The 27,406-nt window shown below is 36.5% G+C and overlaps 1 protein-coding gene across 2 annotated transcripts in view; it reads right to left on the bottom strand.

The window, feature by feature from the left end:
* Positions 1 to 611: 611 nt before the first annotated feature.
* Positions 612 to 27,406, bottom strand: part of LOC145686377 (uncharacterized) — a 68,956-nt gene continuing 42,161 nt past the window's right edge. The window contains exons 5-6 of one of the 2 annotated variants that reach the window (XM_081759646.1): positions 11,692 to 11,825; positions 612 to 3,325 (exon numbers count right to left, since the gene is read on the bottom strand). In XM_081759646.1, the coding sequence (XP_081615772.1) occupies positions 3,203 to 3,325; positions 11,692 to 11,825 (257 nt within the window). In that variant the 3' untranslated portion in view covers positions 612 to 3,202. Of the gene's footprint in view, positions 3,326 to 11,691; positions 11,865 to 27,406 lie in introns of both variants that reach the window. The other variant, XM_081759645.1, reaches the window with a different exon arrangement.

Genomic DNA, 27,406 nt, shown 5'->3' on the forward strand with positions numbered 1-27,406 from the left:
CTTTACAGGTTAGGTTAGGAAATTACCTCCCGAATTAAACGATGTTCCGGAGCTTATGGGAAACCTGCTCTAGTACCATTGGATGTGCTTTGATATTCTCTCTTGGAGACCTACTAAGGACTGCGTTTCTATCTCTTGCCGTTCTTTTAAAATCGAAAAAGGTACTTCTGGCCATATACTCTAATGTTAAACTCAACATACGATAATTTTCGAAAGCATTGACTTAGGTTGATCGTTAAGATATTGTTTCTTCAGTACGAAAAGCTACGTTGATTAGTCGATGTCCATTTTCTGTATAGCTGTGGAGGGGTTTCAGTAGAAAATGGAAATGGCTCATTGGCGAACTTCTATAGCCCTTACCAGTATTACTAATGAAATACGCTCTGTCTTGAACAAGAGGTTGATAACCATACTTACCTTTCTGGATTACAGCAACGCATTTCAATCAGTAAAACACGATATTTTGCTGCGGAAGGTTGTTGCGGAAAATATAACTTCACTACTTCATCTACTAAGTGGATTCAAAATTATTTATGCGACTGTAAACAGTATGTGGTAGTTGCCAGCTTACTTTCTGATCAGCGAAACCTCTTATTTAATTTAAATCTAGCTAAGTCGAAGTCGATTTTATTACGTAGGACTACATTATTAGATGTTTCACTTCTTCCCAATGTAACTTAGATTACATAAATATTCCCTTCTCTTCCTCTGTTAAAAATTTTGGCATTATATTTCACAAATATTTAACTTTATCTGATCAAATTAACACAACGTGCAAGAAGTCTTTCGAAGTTGCTTCATTCTTCAGAAAATTAAAAACTTTTTACCAATACAGTTGAAAAAAACTTAAAGAAATTCAAAAATTACCATTAGTAGAGTACTGTGACATCCCCTTAACTCATTTTGGGTACAGTTACAAAACCATCTGCAGAGGATACTATATACTGGCTTACGTTTTATTTTTATTTTAAAATTCTGTGACCATGCAACGCCATTCATTTAAAGGGTACACTGGCTGGAAATTCAACAAGGGCGTAAATTACTCTTAGTTCTATGAAACACTTCATTTTGCAGACACTTATAACGGTACTTACATATTGTGAAACATCTGGGTATATTTTGTGTTACTTTGCTATACTGTGTGGGTATGTCATAGCCCAATATAAAACACACTATAAATTTTAGCATGTATCGGATCACCACTTCTTATTAGAGAAGAAAAACTAGCAATTTCCTTTAAGCTTCCTGTTGTACAGGTTCGCTGCTTCGGAACACATACAGGTATCTATTCAACAGGGACTATTTATTTACTAACTCATTTGGTTTAGGAAAAAAAAAACAGCAAGAAACTTTGACCATAAATATAAACATATTTTCATGCAACAGTTTGCCTTTCTTGTCATTTACTGCACGCTTTTACGTTCAGTATAGGGTTGCATTAGCGAAATAAGAACACATTTTCAAGAAATCTTTGTTTAGTCGCATATATCGCTAGAAACTATATAATATTTTGAGAGTTATTAGTTTAGTAGGAACATATTTTAAATAATTTAATCTTTATCAAATAAACATAAGTCACTTTTCATTAATTTCATGATCCTTTTCCTTCTTAAACTTTCAGATATATCAATAATTTTTGTTTCTGCAGCCACTAGAAACAACTTATTTGTTCTGGCAATCTGAAATTTTTAGAGCAAACAGAGTCAGACTTATCTTATCCTCTTGCCGTTTGGAAATTTCTTCCACTAATACAGAATACAAACCAATGACAACTACTTGGACATTTTTAAACACACTCCAATGAAATATTCACAAACATGTGTTTAATTTTTCAAACACACACAAAACAAGAGAAAACCATGGTCAAAAATTATGTAAACATACGAAGACATAAATGTCATTAACAAACAGAATATTCAAAAATTGTAAGGAAAAAACTAAACATTACAACCTTTTTACTTTCTCAAATATGTTAACTTTTTAATAAATTTCCATGACAAGGACCAAGATCATCTACCAAGGATCAGTTTGCAATTCCTTTCCATAAATCTACTTATTCCTTGAAATCATACATAACTTCAACGCGTAGATAGTGTCTGATAAAGCCAAAGTGTTAGTTGGCGAAACTGTAACACGTGTGTAGTTTATTATGTGAATATATTGTTTTGCTCAGCAAATAGTTTGTTTGTGTTCAACGTGTCGCGATTGGAACTTTGCATACCTCAATACGTGAGTCAATCACTCCAAGAATCTTTTAAAAGAGCGATTTACAATTTATTGTCATGATTGAACGTATACAGAGGCAGAAAAGCTAATAGAGCAGCTCGTTACATATTATAACGCGTATGTATACGTATTATATTGTATATATCACAGTATAACACTAAAATATTTGTGTGTCTATGAGTGAGTATCTGTTACTTTACAATGTGTATACATAATTTTGTATATTTACTATCTAATTTTTCTTATTGTAAAACTATTGTCTTAAAATTTTGTATCATGTTTAGTTGGTAGGTAAGGCTTCGTTTAGTCGTAACCTCGACATGTAAAACAAGTCGAAATAAATAAGTATTTGATGCAAATAGTGGCCTATTTTCAAAGACTTTGTCACATTCTATATCACCTTCATTTTGTCTAATGTGTATGATATAATGTGTTTCTTGGCCGGAAAGTAAATTTACAAAGATGAAGTAATGAGTACAAAATATTTATATTGTAAAAGTTAAGCCTAATTATGTACCTACATACACACTAATTTCTTCTTTCCACTGTACGTTTTCAACATTATCCAAACATTTTTTTTAAAGTTCTGTAAGCAGTTTCTTGCTTCCAGAGTCATACACAATTTCATCTTAAACGATATGCTTAAAAGTGGGCGTTCTTCTTCTTCTACACTCTGGAAGATGAACTCATTCTTGGCTAAGCGGTTAGTGTACGCGCCTTTGGCGTGGGAAACCCGGATTGGATTTCCAGCGGAAGTTCATGTGGTTCGGATTCCACGTTAATCAGTAGGTGCCGTCTCGTATAGCCTCGCTGCTGACAGGAACGTTAAACTAAAATCAACTCAATTCAACTCTGGAAGATGTTTAGTACAGAGAAATACGATAGCAAATAAAAAATGTTAGCTGCTTAAAATCTATGTCGTGTTCTTCAAGGACATGTCGCTTACATATTCTCTTCATTTTGTCTCGGAACATTTTTATTTATTTTCTTCGAAGAACAATTTCTTTTCCTCATCCGTAGCTTCGCTTAATGGCTTTCCTCTTCCGTAAAATATATCTTCTCCATAAATTCTGTCTTTAACTCGACACGTTCCATGTAGCTAAAAGCAAATTTTAAATGCGTAATTAATATTAATGAAAGAAATGCATTTAAACATATAAACACGTATAAATTCGTATAACCGTGAACCTTATTTTTATTGTAATTCAAAGAAACACTTATAGCAAGAAAGTATTAATTTTGCTTGTATTTTGGAAACTACAATTAATTAGGATATATTAACCATAATTATCTGTATTTTCAAAGCTCTGATCAGAAAATGAGAGTCCATTATGGAAAGTAAATATATAGTAAAAATATAATAAATTTTAAATTAGAATTTCTGCTATGTACTTCTACTGCCCTCATGTTGACATTTCATCTACCACCAACGCTGCTGGGAAGGGATGCTAGAAGAATATTTCCAAGTAATATTGCCATTTCAGTGACCAGGTCTAAAGATTTTTCGAGTTCATGAATAACAAAGTAAAAATATCCACCGCTTTGAGAAAAATTTGACGACTTATTTATAAATCTGGTATCTGAGAAAGATGTCTGGATTTTTTTCTGTTTCTATTTCTAGAGGGTTTATTCGATTTATATCATACAAGACATGAAGTTGTATATCTGAAAGGAATAATATATATATAAAGTGCCAAAAGTCATAGAATAGCGGTACGGAACTAGTTGACGTCGAGGGAAGACCATGGAAAGCCAGTCGAAGGGAGTGAAGCAATTTCAGTGCTATCAGTTGGATTTTTATGGGTGCAGTGAAATATCGTTTACCGTAGTGATGGCAACTCGATTGGAATTACTGGGTTTCCAGTGCAGGATGATCGTTGCTACTGGACGGGTGGGGCATTCAATTTTCAAAGTTGTCTGACATTCGACTTTTCTCGCTTAACAATGTCAAGGATAAACCGTCGATACCACATTGAACGCATTACGATATATCAGGGACAAGTAGAGTCTGTCCACGTCTAGTAAATGACCGCGACCGGTGGCGTCAGAAGACTTCGCGCAGTTCTAGGGCGAAATGAGGCACCGAATGAATCAACAGTTAGCAAACTTATGAAAAAGTTCTTTGAAAAGGGTTCAACAGTGAACATTAAAAATCCTGGGCGTCGTCGTAGTAGTTGTTCTGAACAAAACACTGTGGTAGTTCGTGACAGTGTAGCTGTTAGTCAGGCAAACATAGCGAATTTCACGAAAGGAGTTATTGCATGCGAACGCAGTAGAGGAGGTCATATGCTCGACGTCATTCACCATACCTGAAATTGGAATGTGTGATGAGCATGTTTATGAATTTTGTTAGTGTGTTTTGGGAAAATAAAGTTCATGTGATAAAAGCGGCGCACTTTTTGAATAACCCTATAGAGAGGTCTTTCGCAAATCAAAATATAGTTCAGGAGGTAAAATATCCTCCCATTTGGATCTTCAGGAGGGGGATGGCTTGGAACTGACTATTGGACGACAAAGTAACAATGTGGGGAAGATAGATAAAGTCAAGCAAGAGTGAAAGGTTTAGGAAAGTAATATGGAACTTACGTATTATGCTACAGAGAGGAAAATCACATAGAAAAACTGAAATAAAATATTCTGGGTTTGGTAAAACTTTATGAAATTAGATGGGAAGGTAATGGGGTGTTGAACAGCGAAGGATATAGATTGTTTTACTCAGGTATTGAAAAGGACAGACTTAATGGTTTAGGAATAATTCTTGGTAAACGCTTAAAAGGGAAGGTAGTGAACTTAGAATTTGTTGATGATGTAATGAGTAATCGTAATACTTGACCAGATGAAAACAAATCGTTCTCTAATAAACTATAATCTTCCGCCATAAACACCACATTCACGAAGATACTTATGTGTCGGGTGGGGAGGATTGCGTGCTACAGTGAAATCTAGACCTATGTCGGTTGTAGTACATTCCAGAAGGTTCACCCCCTAGGAATAACGAAGGCTCTAGTGGTGATACAGACATACACACTGACAACTTCGCATACAACTGAAGAAGTAGAAAAAAATTACGAAAAAGTAGAAGACATAATGGACAGGGAGAAAAGGGGTACATGCATAATTGTAATGGAAGATTCCAATGCAAGTGTGGGAGAAAAACAGAAAGGTAATGTCGTAGAAAAATATGGTTTAGGTGAAACAAATGAAAGGGGTGAGGGACTGGCCAATTACTGTAGACACAATTCATTAGCAGTTGGGAACACTTGGTTCAATCAGCATAAAGGAAGAAAATATACATTGAAATTCTCAATAGACGGCAAAAGATATCAGATAGACTATCAGGACAGGTGTTGGAATAGCTTGAAGAAATCGAAAACCCTTCCTGGGGCCGACATTTTCTCTGATCGTAATTTTGTTCTGTGCGAAGTGGGTATTCAACTGAAAAAAATGTAGCAGAAGAAGAGTAGGCAACAAGATATTGAATTCTGGAAAGTTGAGAAATGAGGAAATAACAAGTCTTCCTTTATGCAGTTTAAAAATTCGAAGACAAATACGCAAACGCGGAAATCATAAGTAAAGGTGGTAACATACGATACGAGTATATTAAACCTTGCATACAGCATGCTGCAGAAGTAGTAGTAGGTTAGCGCGAACACAAAACGGGTAAGAAACCATGGATTACAAAACAGGTGTTGCAGAAAATAAGTGTAAGGAAGGCGTAAAAACACGTTGAAACAGAAGAGGGCAGAAAGATGTATAGAAATTTAAATAACGAGTTACGAATGGAAAGAAATAGACCAAGGGAATAGTTTTACAAAAGAAAATGCGAGAACATGAAAGAATTAGAAAGAGTAGGGAAATATGAGGAAATATACAAGGAGATGAAATCTATGGAACTTCGGAGGCAACAATGGGATATTATGTTGGCAGTTGAAAATAAGAATGGGAAAGTAGTCAGCAAGAAAAGTCTTAGGAAGATGGAGAGAATATATTGAGGACGTATATTAGAGTAGGTATAGATCGTGTGGCTTACATGTTGAAGTAGAAAACTAGTACGCGAGGATGAGAAAGGATTTAGTATTCTTTAGGATGAGATTGAGAAAGCTATATCCAAGATTAGGAATGGAAGGGCAACCGGGAGAGATGATATACCAATCAAAAATTCATTAAGAATATGGGAGACAAGGACAAAAATGAATTCCTCCAACTCTGCAATTAAATATAAGAAACAAGAGAGCGGCCAAGAGATTTGCTGAAGACAATCATGATACCGACGACTAAGAAATCGAACGCAGAAAGATGTGAGGATTATAGAGTTTTTAGTTTCAAATTGCATGGAACAAAAATTATGCTTTGAATATTGAACAGAAGATTGAATGGAAGAACAAATTAAGAAGTTGAGGATTAACAATTCAGGTTCAGGCGAGGTACGGGCACAAGAGATGCAATTGGATTATTAATGATTATCGTGACAGGTTTATAGAAGAATGGAAAGAGGTGTAACTTGTATTTATTGACCTAGAAAAGGCTTTCGACTGCATGAACTGGGAATTGTTGTTGGGAGTTCTAAAGAAGGTTGGTTTGGATTGGAAAGATCGAAGACTCACAAGAAACTTGTATATGAACCAACAAGTAAGTATTAGAGTAGAGGAGGAAATGACAGAAGAGAGTGCAATTTGTAGGGGAGTTAGACAGGGGTGCTGCCTCTCGCAAACATTATTTAATTTCTATCTAAAAGAGATAGTAAAAAGAGCCTACATAATAAAGACATGATTTCGGAAGAAGGTAAAATGATTAGATGTATTAGGTTTGCAGATGATATGGCATTTGTGGCGGAATATGGAAAGAAAATCAATAGGATGTTAGAAACTTGAGGAATGGCTGTGAAAAATATGGGATAAAAATCAATGTTAGAAGGACAAAAGTCATGATGATTGGAACGAAGCGGTCGGTGTCCAATATGGAAGTAGGAGGACAAAAAATAGAACAGGTGACTAGTTTTCGATAGCTGGGTTGTATTATTACTGATGGTATGAAGTACAAACGTGAAATAAAAGCAAGTTTAAGAATGGCGAAACAAGCTTTTAGGAAGAAGAAAAGTTGTTTTGTGGGACCTGGAATAAAAAGTTAAGAAAAACAGACTCATAAAACACTTCGTGTGAAGTATTGTACTCTATGGGGCAGAAATGTGAAAATTACGCAAAAGTGATGAGAATCGGCTGGAAGCTTTCGAAATGTGAGTTGGAGAAGAATTGAAAAAAATGGCTGGGTCGAGCGGAAAATGAATGAGAGAGTGTTAGAAATGGTAGGGGAGAAAAGAACAATTTTAGATATTATTAAGAAGAGGAAGAGAAACTTATTGGGACATTCGATAAGAAGGAATGATATCATGAGGGACCTGCTAGAGTTATGGTGGCAGGAAATAAAGGGAGAGGACAAAAGAGGTTACAATTAATGGACGATGTCAAAATCGTACGTGAAGTCAAAGAGCGTGAAGCATGGAAGCTTCTGAGTTACAGAAAATGACCTGCCAATAATGACAGGATACTTAGGATGATGATGTACTATTGTGAATGCTATACGTTGATTCTATCTTTTTTCTAATTATTTATGGTGTGGTAGAATTACGAGGGAAATTGGCTTCGAGTTCGTTCCTAACGGTAAACTGTCAAAGCCGAACAGTTGAAGCGGATGTATGCACTAGGCAAAAAATATACTGCATTGGTGAACCCAAAGCACACCTTGCTGCAACAGGATAATGCAAAACTACACTCTTCTCGAAAAACGCAACAAAAATTCAAGAATTTAATGGCTTTGAACTGATGATACATCCGGCATATAGTCCTGACCTTGTTCTTTAGATTACTACCTGTACCGATTCATGGCAAGCTTCCTGAAATTACGATGTTTCACAAACCAGCAGCAGGTGGAAACAGCAGTGACTTACTTCTTCAACTCTTGCGACAAGACGTGGTATAGACGTGGAATCGAGGAACTGGCAGGAAGGTTGCTGCAGACAGTCCACTATGAGAGACTATACTTGTACTTTAAATGTTAACCTGATTTTATTGCACTGTAAGTGCCAGAATATTGCAAGTCTTACGACTTTCTCTTCCAGGTCATGTACAAATTTTATTTCATTTCCTCTTCGCATACCTTTTTCTATCACACAATTTCAGGGGCTATCTTCGAAAAGGATACACTCTGTGTTTAATCTTACTACATGGATGGATTTTACCTCATTTACCCTCTTTATTTTTGATAGAATGTAAGAATAAATTTATTTTTGCATGTTGAAGAAAGGTAAGTACCAAGTTTCATTAAAATCAGATAAGATTTACGAGAGTTATCTTCGGACAGATAAAATAAATGCAGATTGAGATAAATGGTAGAAGCTTTGCAGCATTCGCCTAAATGATATAGTTACGAAAGTGATTTCATGAGTAACTTGGTTTTATATTAAAGAAAACAATTCGACCTTTTTGCGTACTTTAGTTTTCCACATAGTCCACTCGAAGTCCAATGCACTCGCCCCAACGTTTTTCCAATTTCGCGATTCCTTCAAGGAAATGAGTTTCTTAGAGATTTACAAAATACTCGTTCACTTCTTGTACGTGCGACCACTTCATTTCAATCAAATTTTCGTTCTGTCAGGAAAGTTTTGAGTTTCAGGAACATATCGTAGTCCGAGGGAGCTAGATCTAGACCGGATGCGAAAGATTTTCAAACTGCAGCTTGGCCAATTTTTCCTAAGCGACACGACTTTTTCTGTGCTCTCGAGTGAGTAAATGTGGCACTCATCTTGCGTAAAGCTTTTTTTTTTTTTTTAACTATATGCAATTCATAATGCAAAATAAATTGAATCTGCTCAGTTGATATGCTTATGGCTTGAGCTTTTAACTCACGCACTTTAGTCACTTCTCACCTAAGACCAAATCGCGGACCTTATCAATGATTTCAGATATTACAGCTGATTTCGGGACTCCAGGACGTGGTGAATCTTCAATGCTTCTTTTGCCACGCAAAGTCCAACAATTTCATAGGAAGGACGTGAGACACTAAATGTAGGTGAAATCCTCTCATGAACTCCTGTCGGTGTTTTCCTTTCTTGAATAAAAAATTGAATAACACAACGGATTCCAACTTTATCCATTTCTCACTACAACTTGAAACACTCTTATTTAAACAATGAATTACTGTCAGGATTACTTGAGATCGCAGGTTATTTATTCATAGAAAGAAATCTTTATGCTTAGATATAAAGATGACGTTACCACGCTAACCTATTAGTATGCAAACTATGTTATTTATCAAACCGTCCTCGCAACTATGATAAATACTTAACTATGTTAGACATAAAGGCGTGAAGTTGGTTTCTTTGAAAGGGCAATTGGGTTAGGTATTCAGTTTACTGACCTATTAGTGGTTTGTAAATATGTATGTGTACAGTGAGTGAGTAAGTACGCAACAAAAAATTAAAAATGACGCAATCCACTGCAACCAATAACTTGTAATTAACAACACATGAATACCACAAGAACACACAGTCCAAATGTTATTTTTGAATCAAGTACAGCAGTGGTCGCTAACTTATGAAGCTTCTGAGCTACAGTAGCTTTTTAAATTCTATTGTGAGCTACCAACCAAAAGGACTACCAATCTTTTTTTTAAATCTTATATTTGTTTATAGTCTATAAATTTGATTTCTAGTAAATACTAAATTAAACTGTCCAAGTTGGCTACATACACTCGAGAAACATAACGTACTCAACCCCACGTGTATATAATCAACTGTAAAATGAGGCTGACAATGGCAATTTGGTGTCAAACACAACTCATTTGTAGAGTATTTAACAGAATCATTGAATTATAGTTTAAAATGTACGAGGCACATCCAGAAAGTAAGTTTCCCACGCGTCCCATAGCTAGGAAACGGTATGTTGCGCGAAGCGACTGCGTGTACGTGAGAGAGCAAGGTCCTAACATGGTGCATGCGACAGCAGAACTTTCCTAATTCTCTCAGTAGCGTAGTGGCAGTGATTGAAGATTGGCGTTCCTATTCGAGCTTCCGCCGCGTGTGAAGTGCTAGCGTGATAAAGTTTTTGAATGCACAGGGCATAGCACCGACTGAAATCCATCGTCAGTTGTATCGTTGCAAAAATGTCAATGCTAACCCTGTGCGCCTTGCTTTGTGCTCTAGGGTCAGTTGCTACAACACAAAACTTCTTGATCAACAGGCACTACGTGACAGTGGTGTGCAATAAGGAGCGGAAAATCTGCAGAAACTGCTTGCTCCTGCCGTTAGGCCCATGGACCTGGCACACCTAACGATGGATTTTGATTGGTGCTATGCCCTGTGCATTCAAAAACTTTATCACTGCTTGCACTTCACACCCGGTGGGAGCTGGTATAGGAACGTCCATCTTTAACCACTGCCACGACGCTACTGAGAGCACTAGGGAAGTTCCGCTAGTGCATGTGCCATGCTAGGACCTTACTCTCTCACGTACACGTAGTCCCTTCGCGCAACATACCGTTTCCTAGCCATGGGATGCGTGGGAAACTTACTTTCTGGATGCACTTCTTATATTTTGGAATTTAAGTTGTATTCATTTTTCTCATACTGTGTTAATTAGGATTTGACACACACATAAAAGTTTATTTCAGCCAGTTTGTGGATAAACAAATTGTTAATATTCACATGCAAAATTTATAAAACTTCAAACTATTTATTCATTTGTATTTTAAATATTTTTAAAAGTATACGGTATTGAAAATTAATGTATATTTCCAAATCAGTTTGTAAAGAACATAGGAATGAGGAATATTTCCAGCCGTAATAAAAATTACATACATGCAGGGATGGATTAACCCATCTGAAGGCTCGGGGTTATAAAAATATGTGGCCTCTGCTGACTTCATCTAATACATTTCTGCTAAAGTACAGTAGGAAAGCTAAGGGAATATGTATCATATATTTGATCATTTTTATTTTATGATGATGATTGTATTTTCATGATTCTTTTTAGATAGCCAGTTGAGATTTTGATCAGAATGTAGGCCCCAGTTCACCTCGAGGCTCAGGGCTATAGGGCTGGAGGCCCTTAATCCGGCCCTGCAATGTGTATTACTCACATTGCTAAGGGATGCCTATATTATAATAATTGATTTGAAATGAAGAACTTTTAAATGTCAGAACTATCATTTTACATTCTATGTTATTGTGTGTATTCTTGTATATTTTTAACAAATTTATTCAGATGTATTTATCCATTTCCTATACTCCACACTTCAATAGAAAATGTTATGCTTGCAAATTAATCAATATATTGCATTTGTACCATTCTGCAAGTGATTACTTTTCTAATGGGAAATTGTTTAACACGATGTTTTCTGCTTGTGTTAAAATGATAACTGTGTGAATATTTTCTTTTTTATGCTAATATCTGCCTGTAATATATTTCTTACCTTGTCCCAGTAAGCAGTGTACAATCCGAAATTCACATGAGTATATAGATGATGATTATCATGGAACATTGTGCCTGGTGCCCACGGTTGCCACCAGTGTGCTGGGAAGTTGATTCCTGAGTGGTCCAATATCCCTTGGTAAAACAGGTACACAACTATCACAATATATGTCACTGTTAGATAATAAAAATCCTAATTAATAGTTTTAATATCTTGCATCATATTACATACTCTGTAATCTACCCTTAAACATAAAATACTTATTTTCATTATAAATACCACATACTATTTCATTAGCTTTTCTTTCTATCTCTCTCCTGAGAATAGTTTTCCCCTTACACTCTAACTTAAAGAGTTCAGTGTTTAGCTCACCTTGAATGAAACTCGGCGCCCAATTTTTCTTCTATGAGAGCTCTTCTGGGAGCGTGGGAGTGGGTGGTTCTAACTTCATATCAACTACTTGTGTTGATAGAATTTGCCAGTATACAATATTTTACGTTTCTGTTTGCAAATAAACTTGCAATCGTTTCTTATATTTTTCGTCAGATTTTCGTATAGTCCACTACATTTTTTGAAAAGATTATTAAAATTTTCTACTACTTTGCCATAAATCAAGAGAAATCTCATGTAGAAGACTTATACTTGAAGATTTATATAAATTGAAGAAAATATAGGTTGTGATAGTGTGTACTGGCAACTGCCTACTACCGGAAGAAAATAGTTCCGGCATTTTTCCCGTTCTATGATAACTAAGAAACAAATAACAGTGATTTTAAAGCGATGCAATATGCATTTTAATTGTCGTATGATACCTACTGTCATGCGAAAAGAAAACGAAATTCAGATACTAAATTGATAGTCTGTTATTGGCACTAGCTCCATTGTCCAACGTCACTCACGTCATGAAAATGCACTTTTCTTTGTAAAAATATCTGCGTAGAGGAAGATCAGAAGAAGGAAGTGAAGGGATGGAAGGTACATAAATCTACCCCTATCACAGGGCATGTACCTGACATACATTTCTTGTTTTCTTTGAATTACAGCAGTACACCGATTCAGGAAAAAGAAACGTAAAACCAGTCTATGAAAAACGTTTTCACTAATACGTAAAATACATGCTTCTCCTCAGTTTTCGTTACTTTTAGATTGCCAAAGCATGCCACACACAAGTATCGGAAGTCTTATAGAACGGCTATATCCATTTGTCTGTCTGTTAACACTCATAATTAAAACGGTAACAGGTATCCAGAAGCCGCTTTCTATAATCGGTATGGAGAAAATCTAGTATCTGGACTCGCATCTCTGCAAAAACCGAAGTGATACAAATTTGCTACTACTTTCACTTTCAATATTGATTTCCATAGATCAAAAACGATCAGAGACAACGTAAAGAGTTTTTTTTAATAGATTCAGATTCCAATAGATTTCATCTATCTACTCCGTTAACCCTACAGTCAAAACGAAAGTGGTAGAAATTAAACGTTTACAATGTTACTCACCATAAAGTGAAAGTAATTTATGTACTACCATGAGCAAAATAAATGACGCGTCTCTTTATTTTGAAGTTTTTTGAAAATATCTCCGTTTTCTTTATATGTTCGAAATTTCGGAAGGTTTCCCCAGCAGGACAGGTTAATAACAAACCCGTTTTTAATATTTGTGTTAGATATTAGCTTAAAATAAAGAAATTAGAAGCAAAAAACATTAAATCAACAGAAATCTCGAGAATTACCAACTCTGCTAAAGTGGGACATTTTCAAGAACGCGAGGGAATTCTGCAGTTCAACACGAAGCAGCGACATCTATGTCATTGAGAGAAACGTGATTAGATCTACAAACGAAAATTTTAACGAAATATTTCTAACATGTCTTATTATATGCATTATCAGCGAACTCCAAATATATGAATCTATGCTAAGTATTAACGTATAAATAGAGCAAATAGTGGAAATTGCCTATGGAAAAGGACGAATTGTTAGCACAATCGTAATGAAAAATCGTCTTTACCGTAGAACAGGTGCAGTTCACGTAAGGAAACAAATAGCTCAGTTAGTTAAAGCAACGAGGCTGTATGCCGAAGGCAGTGGGTTCGAACCCCATGGAAGTGCTGTTGTCATTTTTATCACTATGTTATTTCATTTATTTTTTTATGTGGGAAAGAATCAAATTGTAACATATGTGTAAAATTCATGACGATACCAAAAAAACAGAAAATATCGTTGTCGCATTTGCATTAGTGTCTCTAATTTTTGTTTGCAAACAGTTTTGTAATTATTTCCTCTGTGCTCACTGCTCACTACATGCTCACTGATGCATAACGAATGTTTTTCAGTAAATGTTAATTCTAACTTGGAGAATTTTATAAAGTTTCACAATGTTTCTCACTAGATAGTCTTCTATCTACGTGTTTGGATATTTTGATAACAGATTTCTCTATTAAATGTTTAATTTTCCCTATAAATATTTGTCTTAAATTGAAATTGTTTTGAATTTACTACATAAGGAAAGTTGCCCGAAGGAGAAGAACTGAAGTAATTGATATTCTACGTAAAAGCAACTTATTGTAGAATGATGATGCTTCTTACCTTCAGCACATAATCTTTACGTTAGAGAGTCAGACAGAGAAAAATCTTGTTTTTTCCTCCCCTATGACCACTCATTCTAAAGCTCTACATGTAATGATTCGTGTCACATAATTTCGGCTCTCCAAAAACATTTCTATTTATTATTATTATTATTATTATTATTATTATTATTATTATTATTATTATTATTATTATTATTATTCCTGAACATGCCACCCTTACATAATGTAGTAACTTTAGATATCTTAGTTTAAAGTGCTTTCTTTAGTAATAATTCGAGCAACCACGTCACAAAATTTAAAATGTATGAGGGGGCACGACGTTTTATTCCCCCCTCTCTTTTCAGCACCCTCCAACAAAAAGTATATAATTTCTGAGAAGCAGGGCAGACGAAATGAATAAGAAATATATTTACAGCATTCTTTCCTCCTTCGTGAATGGAATATCACGTAGCATTTTTTATTCTACCGAAGACGATCCTAGGCCGTTATAGTTAGGTAACAAAACAAATACCTAATATATTTATAGCGCCCCTTGACTGTAATACACGGTGTATTACCTCTTCTTTATTTGTTCGAGGCTGCCCTACACAACCAAGGGTGACAAAAAGAATAGGAAAAGTGTCTAAAGATTACAAAGCACTTTATATTTTGTCAGAAACAAGGCACTATATACACAGCATTGCTTTCGTTAACAAGTGTTTCACCCTTGAGTCGCTTATAAAATTAGGCAGAATAAACTTTTGCCGATCATTGTTCTAGAGGGATTTGTCCAGGATGGTTCGGTGTCGGGCTAATAACGATGAGTATGTTTATTTACATCACCGTTAAGGAAATAGCAAACTTTCTGAAAGGAACTTACTTAGGAAACATCAGATCTTCCTTCTACTTAGCCAGAGCACACACTGAAAAATTGCATCTGGCGAAGTAGTCCCCCCCGTATGTCCAGCCGAGTCAGCAAAAATTTCTCGATTCTGATTGGCTGAGAGAGGTCACGTGACGTTAGGCCCCGCCCACGCGGGAAATTCAAATTTTCAGGTCACGTGGTATGACGTCATGAGTCACCCTGTGGGGAAATCCCTCACTAATTTGTTCCCTTTTACGGGTAAGATGTGTGTTTTGATTGTTTGATAGCTGTCACGTGATTTTAGACCCTGCGATATTTGAAATTCGTTCCCTTTTACGGGTAAGATGAGTGTTTATGATTGGCTGATAGAGGTCACGTGATCTTAGGCCCTGGGATTTTTAAAATTCGTTCCCTTTTTACGGGTAAGATGAGTCCTTTGGTACCACGATGATAGAGGTCACGTGATCTTAAGCCCTGTGACTTTTGAAATTCGTTCCCTTTTTATGAGTAAGATGAGTGCTTTGGTACCTCGATTCTGATTGGTCGACAGAGGTCACATGATCTTAGACCCGCCACACGATGAACAGATTACATGGGAAAACCCCATCACTCATTTGTTTCCATTTTTACGGGTAAGATGATTGCTTTGGTACCACAATGTTGATTGGTTGATAGAAATCGCATAATCTTACACACCCACCCCAATGCTAGACATTCAGAGTGCTATGACGACGATCCACCCTAGACCTGGATTTTTTTTTAATGGTTATCCTTTTTGGTACCTTAAAGTTCCCATGGAGGGTTCAACCTCCTCCTTAAATAACCCTTTTATGGTATCATGATATTGTACAGAAGTTTACATTAAATATTATCGTTCTCTTTGGCAGATAAGATGATTACCAGCTTTCTTACCTTGATGGAGATCCTGTCCTTGAATTAGTAGCCTATGTCTCTGGAAGTAACAATGGTGAAAGAGGGGTGTCGCTTGTAGATTTCTTATAACACATTGTTGTGAGTTTAAGCGATTTTTTTTAAACGCTCAGTAAACGCTTCATTAATGGAAACAGTGTTGCCAGATTTTTCTTACCTAAACTGCTCCGATTCTTTTCGAAACGGTTCCGCAGAGTGCAAGAAATTTTAAACTAAAAATTTTTTCGAACTAAAAAAATTTCAAAACTAAAAAAATTTTAAACAAAAAATTTTCGAACTAAAAATTTTGAAACAAAAAAAAAGTTTCAAACAAAAAATTTTCGAACCCAAAAAATTTCGAACTAAAAAAAATTGAAACAAAATTTTGTCGAACTAAAACATTTTTAAAAACAAAAGTTTCGAACTAAAGATGTAAATCACATCTAAAAATTTTCAAATCAAACTTTTTATCGAACTAAACTTTTAAAATTTTTCGAACTAGAAATTTAAACCAAGTTTAAGAAAAAATCCTAAGAAATGTTTCTCCAGGAATCGAACTCAGGTCTTTCAAACCAAAGATGTGTATGCTAACCGCTTAAATGAATTCGGTTTTAATCGATCTTGGTGGGTTTCGAACCATGGTCCTTGAAAAGGATACACATATACTTTAAGAAAATAAATCTGACAGTGTAACGCTTCTCAAATCAAACTTTTTATCGAACTAAACTTTTAAAATTTTCGAACTAGAAATTTAAACCAAGTTTTAGAAAAATCCTAAGAAATGTTTCTCCAGGAATCGAACTCAGGTCTTTCAAACCAAAGATGTGTATCCTAACCGCTTAGCTATGAATGAATTCGGTTTTAATCATGCTTGGTGGGTTTCGAACCATGGTCCTTGAAAAGGATACACATATACTTTAAGAAAATAAATCTGACAGTGTAACGCTTCTCAAATCAAACTTTTTATCGAACTAAACTTTTAAAATTTTCGAACTAGAAATTTAAACCAAGTTTTAGAAAAATCCTAAGAAATGTTTCTCCAGGAATCGAACTCAGGTCTTTCAAACCAAAGATGTGTATCCTAACCGCTTAGCTATGAATGAATTCGGTTTTAATCATGCTTGGTGGGTTTCGAACCATGGTCCTTGAAAAGGATACACATATACTTTAAGAAAATAAATCTGACAGTGTAACGCTTCCGTTCGTGGATTAAAATAAAATGCTGATAGACTTCTTTGTGTGACGACATAGAAGCACATATGATTGAAAATGCAAACGTCAGCGGATCGCATTACTTTAGTTTTACTACGAACGTGTCAGCATGATTCATGAAAAAAGCAAACATTGACATTCTCGTATGGAATATGAGGAAAATGAAATGTCGTCACAGTTACGACAAGTAGTGACATGATCCTGACAGAAAGCATTTGGGATCAGAACTGTGATACTAGATGTTGTAACTATTGAGAAACGTGAATGACGTCACGATCGATTGTTACACATCGTTTTCGTTCGTGATTCATGCCAAAAGCAGCGAGCGTTTTGATTGGTTCGTTGTGATGTCATTTTATAAATTTCCTCGTTTCTGATTGGCTGACGGTGACGTCGTTTTCACAACGACCTAAATAAAAATCTAAATTTCATTTTTCAAATCCTACATCGCTCTCAACTGTGAAGTGAAGAAGATCTGCTTTTTTAGAAGTGTCTTCATTTAAGCTTTACTGCACCGACTTTTTGTTCATTGAATTTGAGGTAAGTTCAGTGAGATTTTATTTTTCACACAAGATTCGAAAATCATTTTTATTTTATATTTGTGGGGGGCGGATCACGAATACACTGTTTTACTTTTAGTACGAAATATTTAGACTATGAAGAAATTAGTGGAATGGGAAAGTGGGAGTACGAATCAGGATCCCCACACATTAGAAGTAAGCACAAGAAATGATATGGTTTAGCGCCCCTTCAGCGAGCACCCGTCGGGAATTGAACCATGGCCAAAGATGTGTGCGCTTAGTTTTGAAAAGAATGCATTACAGAATATTAAAAACTATGTCTGAGAATAATATGGTTCGATACCCTTTGAAACCATTATTTTATTTTAGTGTCCCCTTCAGCTTAACGTGATATTCGAGCAATCACCTGGGATTGAACCAAGGCCAGAGGTGTGTACGTCAATCATTTAGCTTAGTTTTGAAAAGAATGTATGATAACGCATGAGAATATTAAATTTCAAAAAAGGCTTGACAGCGATCCGATGTGGAAAGCAAACCCCACCGAGGATTGAACCAGGACCTTCCACGTTAGAAGCATGTACGCTAACCGCTTAAATAAAAAAGAGTGCATGAATATTTGGTTAAAAAGATTTACGCTATACAGATTTTGTTTTGACAATTACGTATGTGTAACGTTAATGGTTGGTGAACCTCTTCAACTTGCAAACGCATCATTTAAAGGTCGTTGTGAGTAGAAAAAAAAATGCTTACGCGTATTTTATCACATCTCAGCACTGTTGAAACATTCATTCATGCATTCTTTTTTTATCACTATAGAATGGTAGGTCAGTTACATGCTGATGTAATGGTCTCGAGTTTGACAGCAATAAAACACTCATTTCAGTAACATAATTATTTTAAAAAAACTTTGATTTCTAGTACATGTGCTTTCATAATGAGATTCTGAACGTCACCGCCAGGGGAATCAAACTCAGGACCTTTACATGAATTGCTTAGTTAAGAATTTATCATGAATGTTATGATTTCCTGGGCTAAGCGGTTAGCATACGCGCCTTTGGCGTGGGAGACCAGGGTTCGATTCCCGGCGGGAGCTCATGTGGTTCGGATTCCACGTTAATCAGTAGGTCCGCGTCTCATATAGCCTCGCTGCTGAAAGGGACGCTAAACTAAAAAATCAAAAAATCAACTCAAATTCACGCTGCTCAATTCCTTTTTTCCCATTACATATTTGTTTTACCGTACCTGTTTGTTTGTTTTCATTTTTTAATCATGGCCGAATCGTGTTTTACTGTTTGTAATGAAATTACTCGTCATTATAGACGATTTATGTACGTTTATGTATGTATTATGAGGTGTGCACGTCAACCATTTAGCTTAGTTTTGAAAAGAATGTATGATAACGTGTGAGAATATTAAATTTCAGAAAAGGTTTGACATGCACCGACGTGGAAAAGCAAACCCACCGAGGCTTGAACCAGGGACTTCCACGTCCGAACCATGTACGCTAACCGCTTAGTCACAATAATAAAAAAAAAATACGCTATACAGATTTTGTTTCGACAATTACGTATGCGTAACGTTAATGTTCGATGAGTCTCTTCAACTTGCAAACGCATCATTTAAAGGTCGTTGTGAGTGGGGAAAAAAAATGCTTACGCGTGCTTTCTAACATCTCAGTACTGATGAAACATTCATTCATTTCATGCATTCTTTTTATCACTATAGAATGGTAGGTCAGTTAAATGCTGATGTAATGGTCTCGAGTTTGACAGCAATAAAACACTCATTTCAGTAACATAATTATTTATTTTTTTTAACTTTGATTTCTAGTACACGTGCTTTCATAATGAGATTCTGAACGTCACCGCCAGGGAATCAAACTCAGGACCTTTACATGAATTGCTTAGTTAAGAATTTATCATGAATGTTATGATTTCCTGTTTATCAGGTGATTAAGATTTTCCTTTCTTCTTTTCTTTTGTAGTAAATTCACGCTGCTCAATTCCTTTTTTCCCCACATTACATATTTGTTTTACCGTACCTGTTTGTTTGTTTTCTCCTTTTATTAACATGGCCGAATCGGGTTTTACTGTTCGCAATGAAATCACGCGTCATTATAGACGATTTAACATCGAGGGCAGAATGCTCGAAATTCAATTCAACGCACCGCCCGTAGGAACCGATATCATACAGTATGTACATAACAGTTTCCAAGCAATGCTGGACCATTTGTTAGTTAATGTCGACGATGAGGCGATGGTTGGTTTATCAGTAATATCACCACGCAACACGAATAAACCGTTTTCTGTGAGTTTTCGCCAAGCGCGAAACCTGACACTGGAAACGATGTGGGCCTCATTCGAAAGAGTGTTACAAAGTAACAATGCATTTCTCCTGCACGAACCATTCACCGTTCATTTTCATCGTGTGGATATTCCACGTGGCTATGGCGGTTTGCGGCAAGGAATACTTCAAAACGAAGAATTGTTACGTTGCAAGCGAGGGATTGTACGTGTAAGAAATCAAGATTCAAGGTGTTTGGCGTACGCCCTTGTTATTGCTATTGGCCTGAAAAAATACAAGAATGTAGATGTAAAACGACATAAGCAATATCAACATCAATCGAAATGTATTGTGGACGATGAAGTCGATGCGCTATGTTCAAATGTAGGAGTGAATTTGGATCATGGTGCCAGTGTAAATGAAATTCGACAATTCCAGGCATACCTCAAAGAATATAAAATTACTGTGTATACCAGTTTCACAGGCCGTGACATCATGTACGAGGGACCGAACGACGAAAATCGCACTCCCATAAATTTGATTTGTTTGGCTGGCCATTTTGATATCATTCAATCTTTAACTGCTTGTTTTGCAACCAAGTTCTACTGTGAGGCGTGCCATAAAAAGTATAGTAAACGCAATGAACATGTGAAAAATTGTCCTGTTACGTGCTCCAAATGTTTACAGAGACCTCTATGCGACAAGAACCAAACGCTGATATTATGCAACGACTGCAATCGTCAATTTTACGGCGAACAATGTTTTAACAATCATCGTAATATTGTATATCATCAAGGGGAACCTGTATGCAAAATGGTGAAGCAATGTACTAGATGTTACAGAGTATATTCTTTTGTGCATACCGGACAACGACTTCATGATTGTAATGAGATCTTTTGCAATGTTTGTAAGAAGATTGTTCCAGGATCCCATCAATGTTTTATGCTTCCTGATCGACAATGCTTGAAACCTGGTGTTCCTTCACTCATGCACGCAAAGAAAGCCTTGTTGATATTCTATGATATAGAATCTATGCAGGACACGAATATTGATGATAATACGTATGTACACATTCCAAATTTATTGGTTGCAGAACAAGTATGTTATGCATGTGTTGACAACGATAATATCCAGCAGTCTTGCAGTACGTGTGGTCAGCGCCAGCATATTTTCCAAGGAGAGGATCCAGTTTATAATTTTCTCCAGTACTTGCGGGAACGTCGTCCCAATATAAATAGGATTTTCTGTGTCGCGCACAACGCTAAGGGATACGATGGACATTTTATCCTAAAGACCATGGTAGAACAATGCCAATGGAGACCTGACGTCATATTAAATGGGACCAAGATACTGAGTTTAACCTTGAATAATCTGACGTTCATTGACTCGTTGAACTTCTTGCCTATGGCATTAAGTAAATTGTCAAAAGCGTTCAATTTACCCGCAACCAAAGGCTACTTCCCGCATTTCTTCAACACCAAGGAGAATCAATCGTATATTGGACCACTTCCAGAAACGAAGTATTATGGTGCAGATGAAATGGCCGTCGAAGACAGAAACAAGTTCATGCAGTGGTACAACGATCATCGTAATGACACGTTTGATTTTCAGAAAGAAATTCTCAAATATTGTATTCAAGATGTCAATGTACTGCGACAAGCATGCGTTTCGTTTATGACGTCATTTGAAACAGAAACCAAAGTGAATCCCTTCTTGGAGACGATCACGATTGCCAGTGCTTCCAATCTAGTATTTCGCCGGAATTTCCTTAAACCTAATACCATAGGAATTCTACCGGCACATGGCTATCGATGGAGAAGTACCCAATCGATCGCTGCAATGCAATGGCTGGCCTACATTGAAAAAACCGAAGAAAAACAAATCTTACATGCGGCCCGACAAAAAGAAGTGTTTATTGCGGGATTCCATGTTGATGGCTACTACCAAGATCCTGAGACGTTAGAGGAGCACGTCTACGAGCATGCCGGCTGTTTTTATCACGGGTGTAAAGTATGTTTTACTACAGGCCGTAATCAGCCCATCTACAGCAATCCAGAAGACACTATGGAATTCCGTTATGAACGAACGCAACGCAAAAATGCAAGACTGCGTGAATTGGGGTACATTGTACATGAAATGTGGGAGTGCGAATTTAATCAGTTCTTAAAACAAAATCCTGCAATGGCGACGTATCTGAAGAATCACCCGTACATGAACCGCAGACCATTAAATCCAAGAGATAGTTTTTTTGGAGGAAGGACCAATTGCGTGAAATTGTACCACCAAGTCGATGAAAAAGCGGGGGAAGTAATAAAATATTTCGATATTGTCTCGCTTTATCCTTACATCAATAAGTGTGCTAAATACCCTGTAGGCCATCCACGAATTTATCTACAGGGTGATGAAAATATACCACCAATAAATAAAGTCAATGGTCTAATCAAAATGTCGATATTACCAAGTCGCCATCTTTATCATGGTCTCCTGCCTTACCGATGTAACAAGAAACTACTGTTTCCACTGTGTGCTGCGTGTGCCGAAGAAATGAACCCAGACCCTACAGCAACGTGTACACACAACGACCAGGAGCGATGCCTCACTGGAACATGGGTATCATATGAAATCCAGAAAGCAATAGAATTAGGATATCAACCAGTGGAAATTTTTGAAATTTGGGATTATGACATTGAACAATATGATCCCATCACGAAAACAGGTGGCTTGTTCACGGAATATATCAATACATTTTTAAAATCAAAAATGGAAGCGTCTGGCTGGCCCAGTTCCTGTGTGACCGAAGAAGACAAATCAAAATTCATACAAACCGTCCTGGAGCGTGAAGGTATTGCATTGGATCCGTCCAAAATTGAAAATAATCCTGCACGAAGAAGTTTATCTAAGCTTTGTGTTAATGCTCTTCGGGGAAAACTTTCGCAAAGATCAAACTTTAGCCAGACCACAATTATTGATCGGCCGGAAGAATTTTATGAAAAACTCACTTCCCCCGACATTAAACTCCATCAAATTGTACCCATCAATGATACGATGTTGTATGCGTTCTGGGAGTACAATGAACATGTGCCTGTTCAAAACCGAAACACCAATGTCGTGTTAGGTGCATTTACAACATGTCAGGCACGTCTGGAACTGTACAAGTACCTGGAAATGTTGCAGGAACGTGTTTTATATTTCGACACGGATTCTGTAATATTTACGGAGAAGCCCGGTGAGCCAACCATTGAACCTTCAACGTACTTGGGATGCTTATCGAATGAGATGGAGTCTTACGGACCACGAGCATACATCAAGACATTTGTCAGTGGAGGACCAAAAAATTACAGCCTAGAAATATACAATCCGGATACCAACGTCACCAGTTACATATGTAAAATTAGAGGATTTACATTAAATTACAATGCAGGACAGCAATTAAATTTCAATACGCTAAAAGAAATGATTACAAATCAATGCCGTGGACAAGTCACCATCACTATCCCCCATAAGATATGCAGGACCAAAGACCATACCATCGTCACACGCAAAGAAGAAAAAATGTACAGTTTCCAGTACACAAAACGTCGATTTAAAGAATTCCATTCCTATGATACGGTTCCGTACGGGTACGTTAAAAAACAGAAGATGGAACTGGAAAAAGAAGATGAAGAAGAAAAAACTGTAAATACCCAATAAGGCCGCCATTTCTTTTTTCCTTTTCCTTTTCTTCTTTCCCTTCCTTAACCGCAAAGCAGCATCACCAAGAAGAAAATGAAGTACCCACAAGAGTTCATAAACCACCACCATCACCATCAGTGGAAGAAATGCAGTCATCTCATACCGAAGGAGGAACCTTGACCATAAAGCTGCAACACCAAGAAAAAATGTAGTACCCAGAAGAGTTCATAAACATCCATCGGTGAAAAAAATGCAGTGATCCTGTACCCGAGGAGGAAGATGAGCCTAAACACATCCATCATTTACGAGTAAGTGTTATTTCTCTCTTATCAATATTGACTCATTTTTATTGTTTCAGAAAAAAGAAATTCTTAAATTAATCCGTCGTTTCTTCTTTTTCTTTCCAGGATACGGCTACAAGATTCGAAGATGATGACGCGTCCAACATATTCATTAATTAGATCCTGTATTTATTATGTTAATAAACATGTATAGGAAGACCACATACCTTTCGTTAAATACAACAAGTTGAAAAAAATATGTGTTTTATTATTTCTTGAAACCCTGAACACTTGTTTTCAAATAAATGGTAATCTTGAAAATTTAAGGTGAAAAATATATTCAAGATTTGGTTTACATGATTTGTTCGAAAAAATAATTAAAGATTTTTTTAGTGTCCAAAATTTGATTTTTAATTTAGTTCGAAAAATTTTTAATTTGAAAATTTTCAAATGTGGTTTACATCTTTAGTTCGAAACTTGTTTTTAAAATTGGTTCGAAATTTTTTTAAAATTTTTAGTTCGAAAAATTTTGATTTGAAAATTTAGTTCGAAAGTTTTTAGTTTAAAATATTTTTCGAAAAATTTTAATTTTTAGTTCGAATTTTTTTTGGGTTCGAAAATTTTTTGTTCGAAAATTTTTTGATTTGAAAATTTAGTTCGAAAGTTTTTAGTTTAAATTTTTTAGTTCGAATTTTTTTTTTGTTTCAAAATTTTTTGTTTGAAAATTTTTGTTTAAAATTTTGAGGAACACAAACTGTGAATACAAATAGTGAATGGTGTAAATAAAGGACGACACTGAAAGAGAAATCCAGAAATAGCTGGTAAACGGAGAAAAAAAGAGTAAAAAATGTTGAAATGGGAACATAAAATACAAATGCGAACAAATATGTCAACAACTGAACGCTTACCGAGCAGAGATCTTGGTGTAGTAGTTAAGATGCTAGAATTCGAAAAAATTTTTAGTTTAAAATTTCTTGCACTCTGCGGAACCGTTTCGAAAAGAATCGGAGCAGTTTAGGTAAGAAAAATCTGGCAACACTGTTTCCATTAATGAAGCGTTTACTGAGCAATAAATCGCTTAAACTCACAACAATGTGTTATAAGAAATCTACAAGCGACACCCCTCTTTCACCATTGTTACTTCCAGAGACATAGGCTACTAATTCAAGGACAGGATCTCCATCAAGGTAAGAAAGCTGGTAATCATCTTATCTGCCAAAGAGAACGATAATATTTAATGTAAACTTCTGTACAATATCATGATACCATAAAAGGGTTATTTAAGGAGGAGGTTGAACCCTCCATGGGAACTTTAAGGTACCAAAAAGGATAACCATTAAAAAAAATCCAGGTCTAGGGTGGATCGTCGTCATAGCACTCTGAATGTCTAGCATTGGGGTGGGTGTGTAAGATTATGCGATTTCTATCAACCAATCAACATTGTGGTACCAAAGCAATCATCTTACCCGTAAAAATGGAAACAAATGAGTGATGGGGTTTTCCCATGTAATCTGTTCATCGTGTGGCGGGTCTAAGATCATGTGACCTCTGTCGACCAATCAGAATCGAGGTACCAAAGCACTCATCTTACTCATAAAAAGGGAACGAATTTCAAAAGTCACAGGGCTTAAGATCACGTGACCTCTATCATCGTGGTACCAAAGGACTCATCTTACCCGTAAAAAGGGAACGAATTTTAAAAATCCCAGGGCCTAAGATCACGTGACCTCTATCAGCCAATCATAAACACTCATCTTACCCGTAAAAGGGAACGAATTTCAAATATCGCAGGGCCTAAAATCACGTGACAGCTATCAAACAATCAAAACACACATCTTACCCGTAAAAGGGAACAAATTACCCAGACAGCATGTTTGCTTGCCGCAAGCTTGCCTGCCGCTTTTATTTGATTTTATTTCGCTTTGGCTTATACACAAAAGCTTATTTCTGCTTAGCGCAAGCCGTAGTGCGGGCAACCCACGCTTCGCTTGCGAGACGATTTTCTTTAGATTGAAGTAAAAAGCCAGCGCGCGTTCGATTTTCAGTTGTTCTCAAAATCCACGTGACGCTGACCTCCTTACTTTCGGCGATAAGGTAGTGTTTGCGTTGTTAGTGTCTTGTTAGCATTCAGCTTGAATAAAGGACAAACTTAATTATTTTTTTTAATTGTTCCGTCTAGTACTCTAGTCCCACGTACCTACAATATGGCTCTTTATTTCCTCATATTTCGGTAACTATGAGGCATAACGAATTGTAGTATTTACGTATAAAGCATAAATGTGAACATAGATGGCAGCAGATTTGAGCCTACTTATTTCGCGAAAGACTACAGAACTGTTGCAGATATTTTAATATAAACTTCAAGTTTAACTTACAGTTTACTATAAACTTTATCTGAACGCTGTGTTTAAAGTATAAACATTTTTCTGCGTTTTTATATAAAAAGGTAGAAATTTCAAGTACTCGCCACTAATATAACAACATGTTAGATATTTGTAAGAAGCAACGGCGCGTTGCGTGTCACAACTAAACCGTAACAATTATGCTTATTTTGATGTTTTGCAGAAGCGGATGGAAGACTTGGGTGTTTTCATGGTTGTGCATATGCTCCAATAATTGGGGAGGTGAGGGGACAATACATTGTAGCATAGATTTAGTCAGACGGTTAAATTATACTGATTTCATACTGTTTTATCTAAATTCGCTTAGTGCAAGATTCCATATAACTTCTTTGGATTGTGTTTCGCTTGCAATAAGCTTAATAAAGCTTGCCATTGATGAGAATACGCTTAAATTGGCTTGCGTTTGAGATAATTTGACTTGTGTTTAACTTGTGAAGACAAGCTTGCACCAAGCCTTGCCCAGATGTAACTAACTAGCTTGCCACAAGCTTAAAGCAAGCTAATTGGCATGCATAGTGTAGCTTGCGGCAAGCTAATTTACCTTGCAAAAGCAAGTTTGTGGCAACTTGCAGCAAGTTTAAATTGCTGTCTGGGTAGTGAGGGATTTCCCCACAGGGTGACTCATGACGTCATACCACGTGACCTGAAAATTTGAATTTCCCGCGTGGGCGGGGCCTAACGTCACGTGACCTCTCTCAGCCAATCAGAATCGAGAAATTTTTGCTGACTCGGCTGGACATACGGGGGGGACTACTACTGGCGATCTGAGTGAAAGTTTTATGGGACTATTAGAAAAATATATATTCCCGTTTCCACGCTGATGGTAGAATTTCTTAAGCAGTTATTGAATTACGTCCGAAGCAGAGGCGTAAATAGCGCCCCCGCAACCCTGTGGCGTGGAGACCGCACAAGCCGCAAGGCCAAAAAATATACAGAAAGTACGCAGGGGAGGACCAGGCCAAATTTTCACACGGGCAAAGTGACTTTTTGGCGCCCTCTCCCTA

The sequence above is a fragment of the Thermobia domestica genome, chromosome 5 (genome assembly GCF_964235325.1).
Source record: "Thermobia domestica chromosome 5, izTheDome1.hap1.1, whole genome shotgun sequence".
Lineage (NCBI taxonomy): Eukaryota > Metazoa > Arthropoda > Insecta > Zygentoma > Lepismatidae > Thermobia > Thermobia domestica.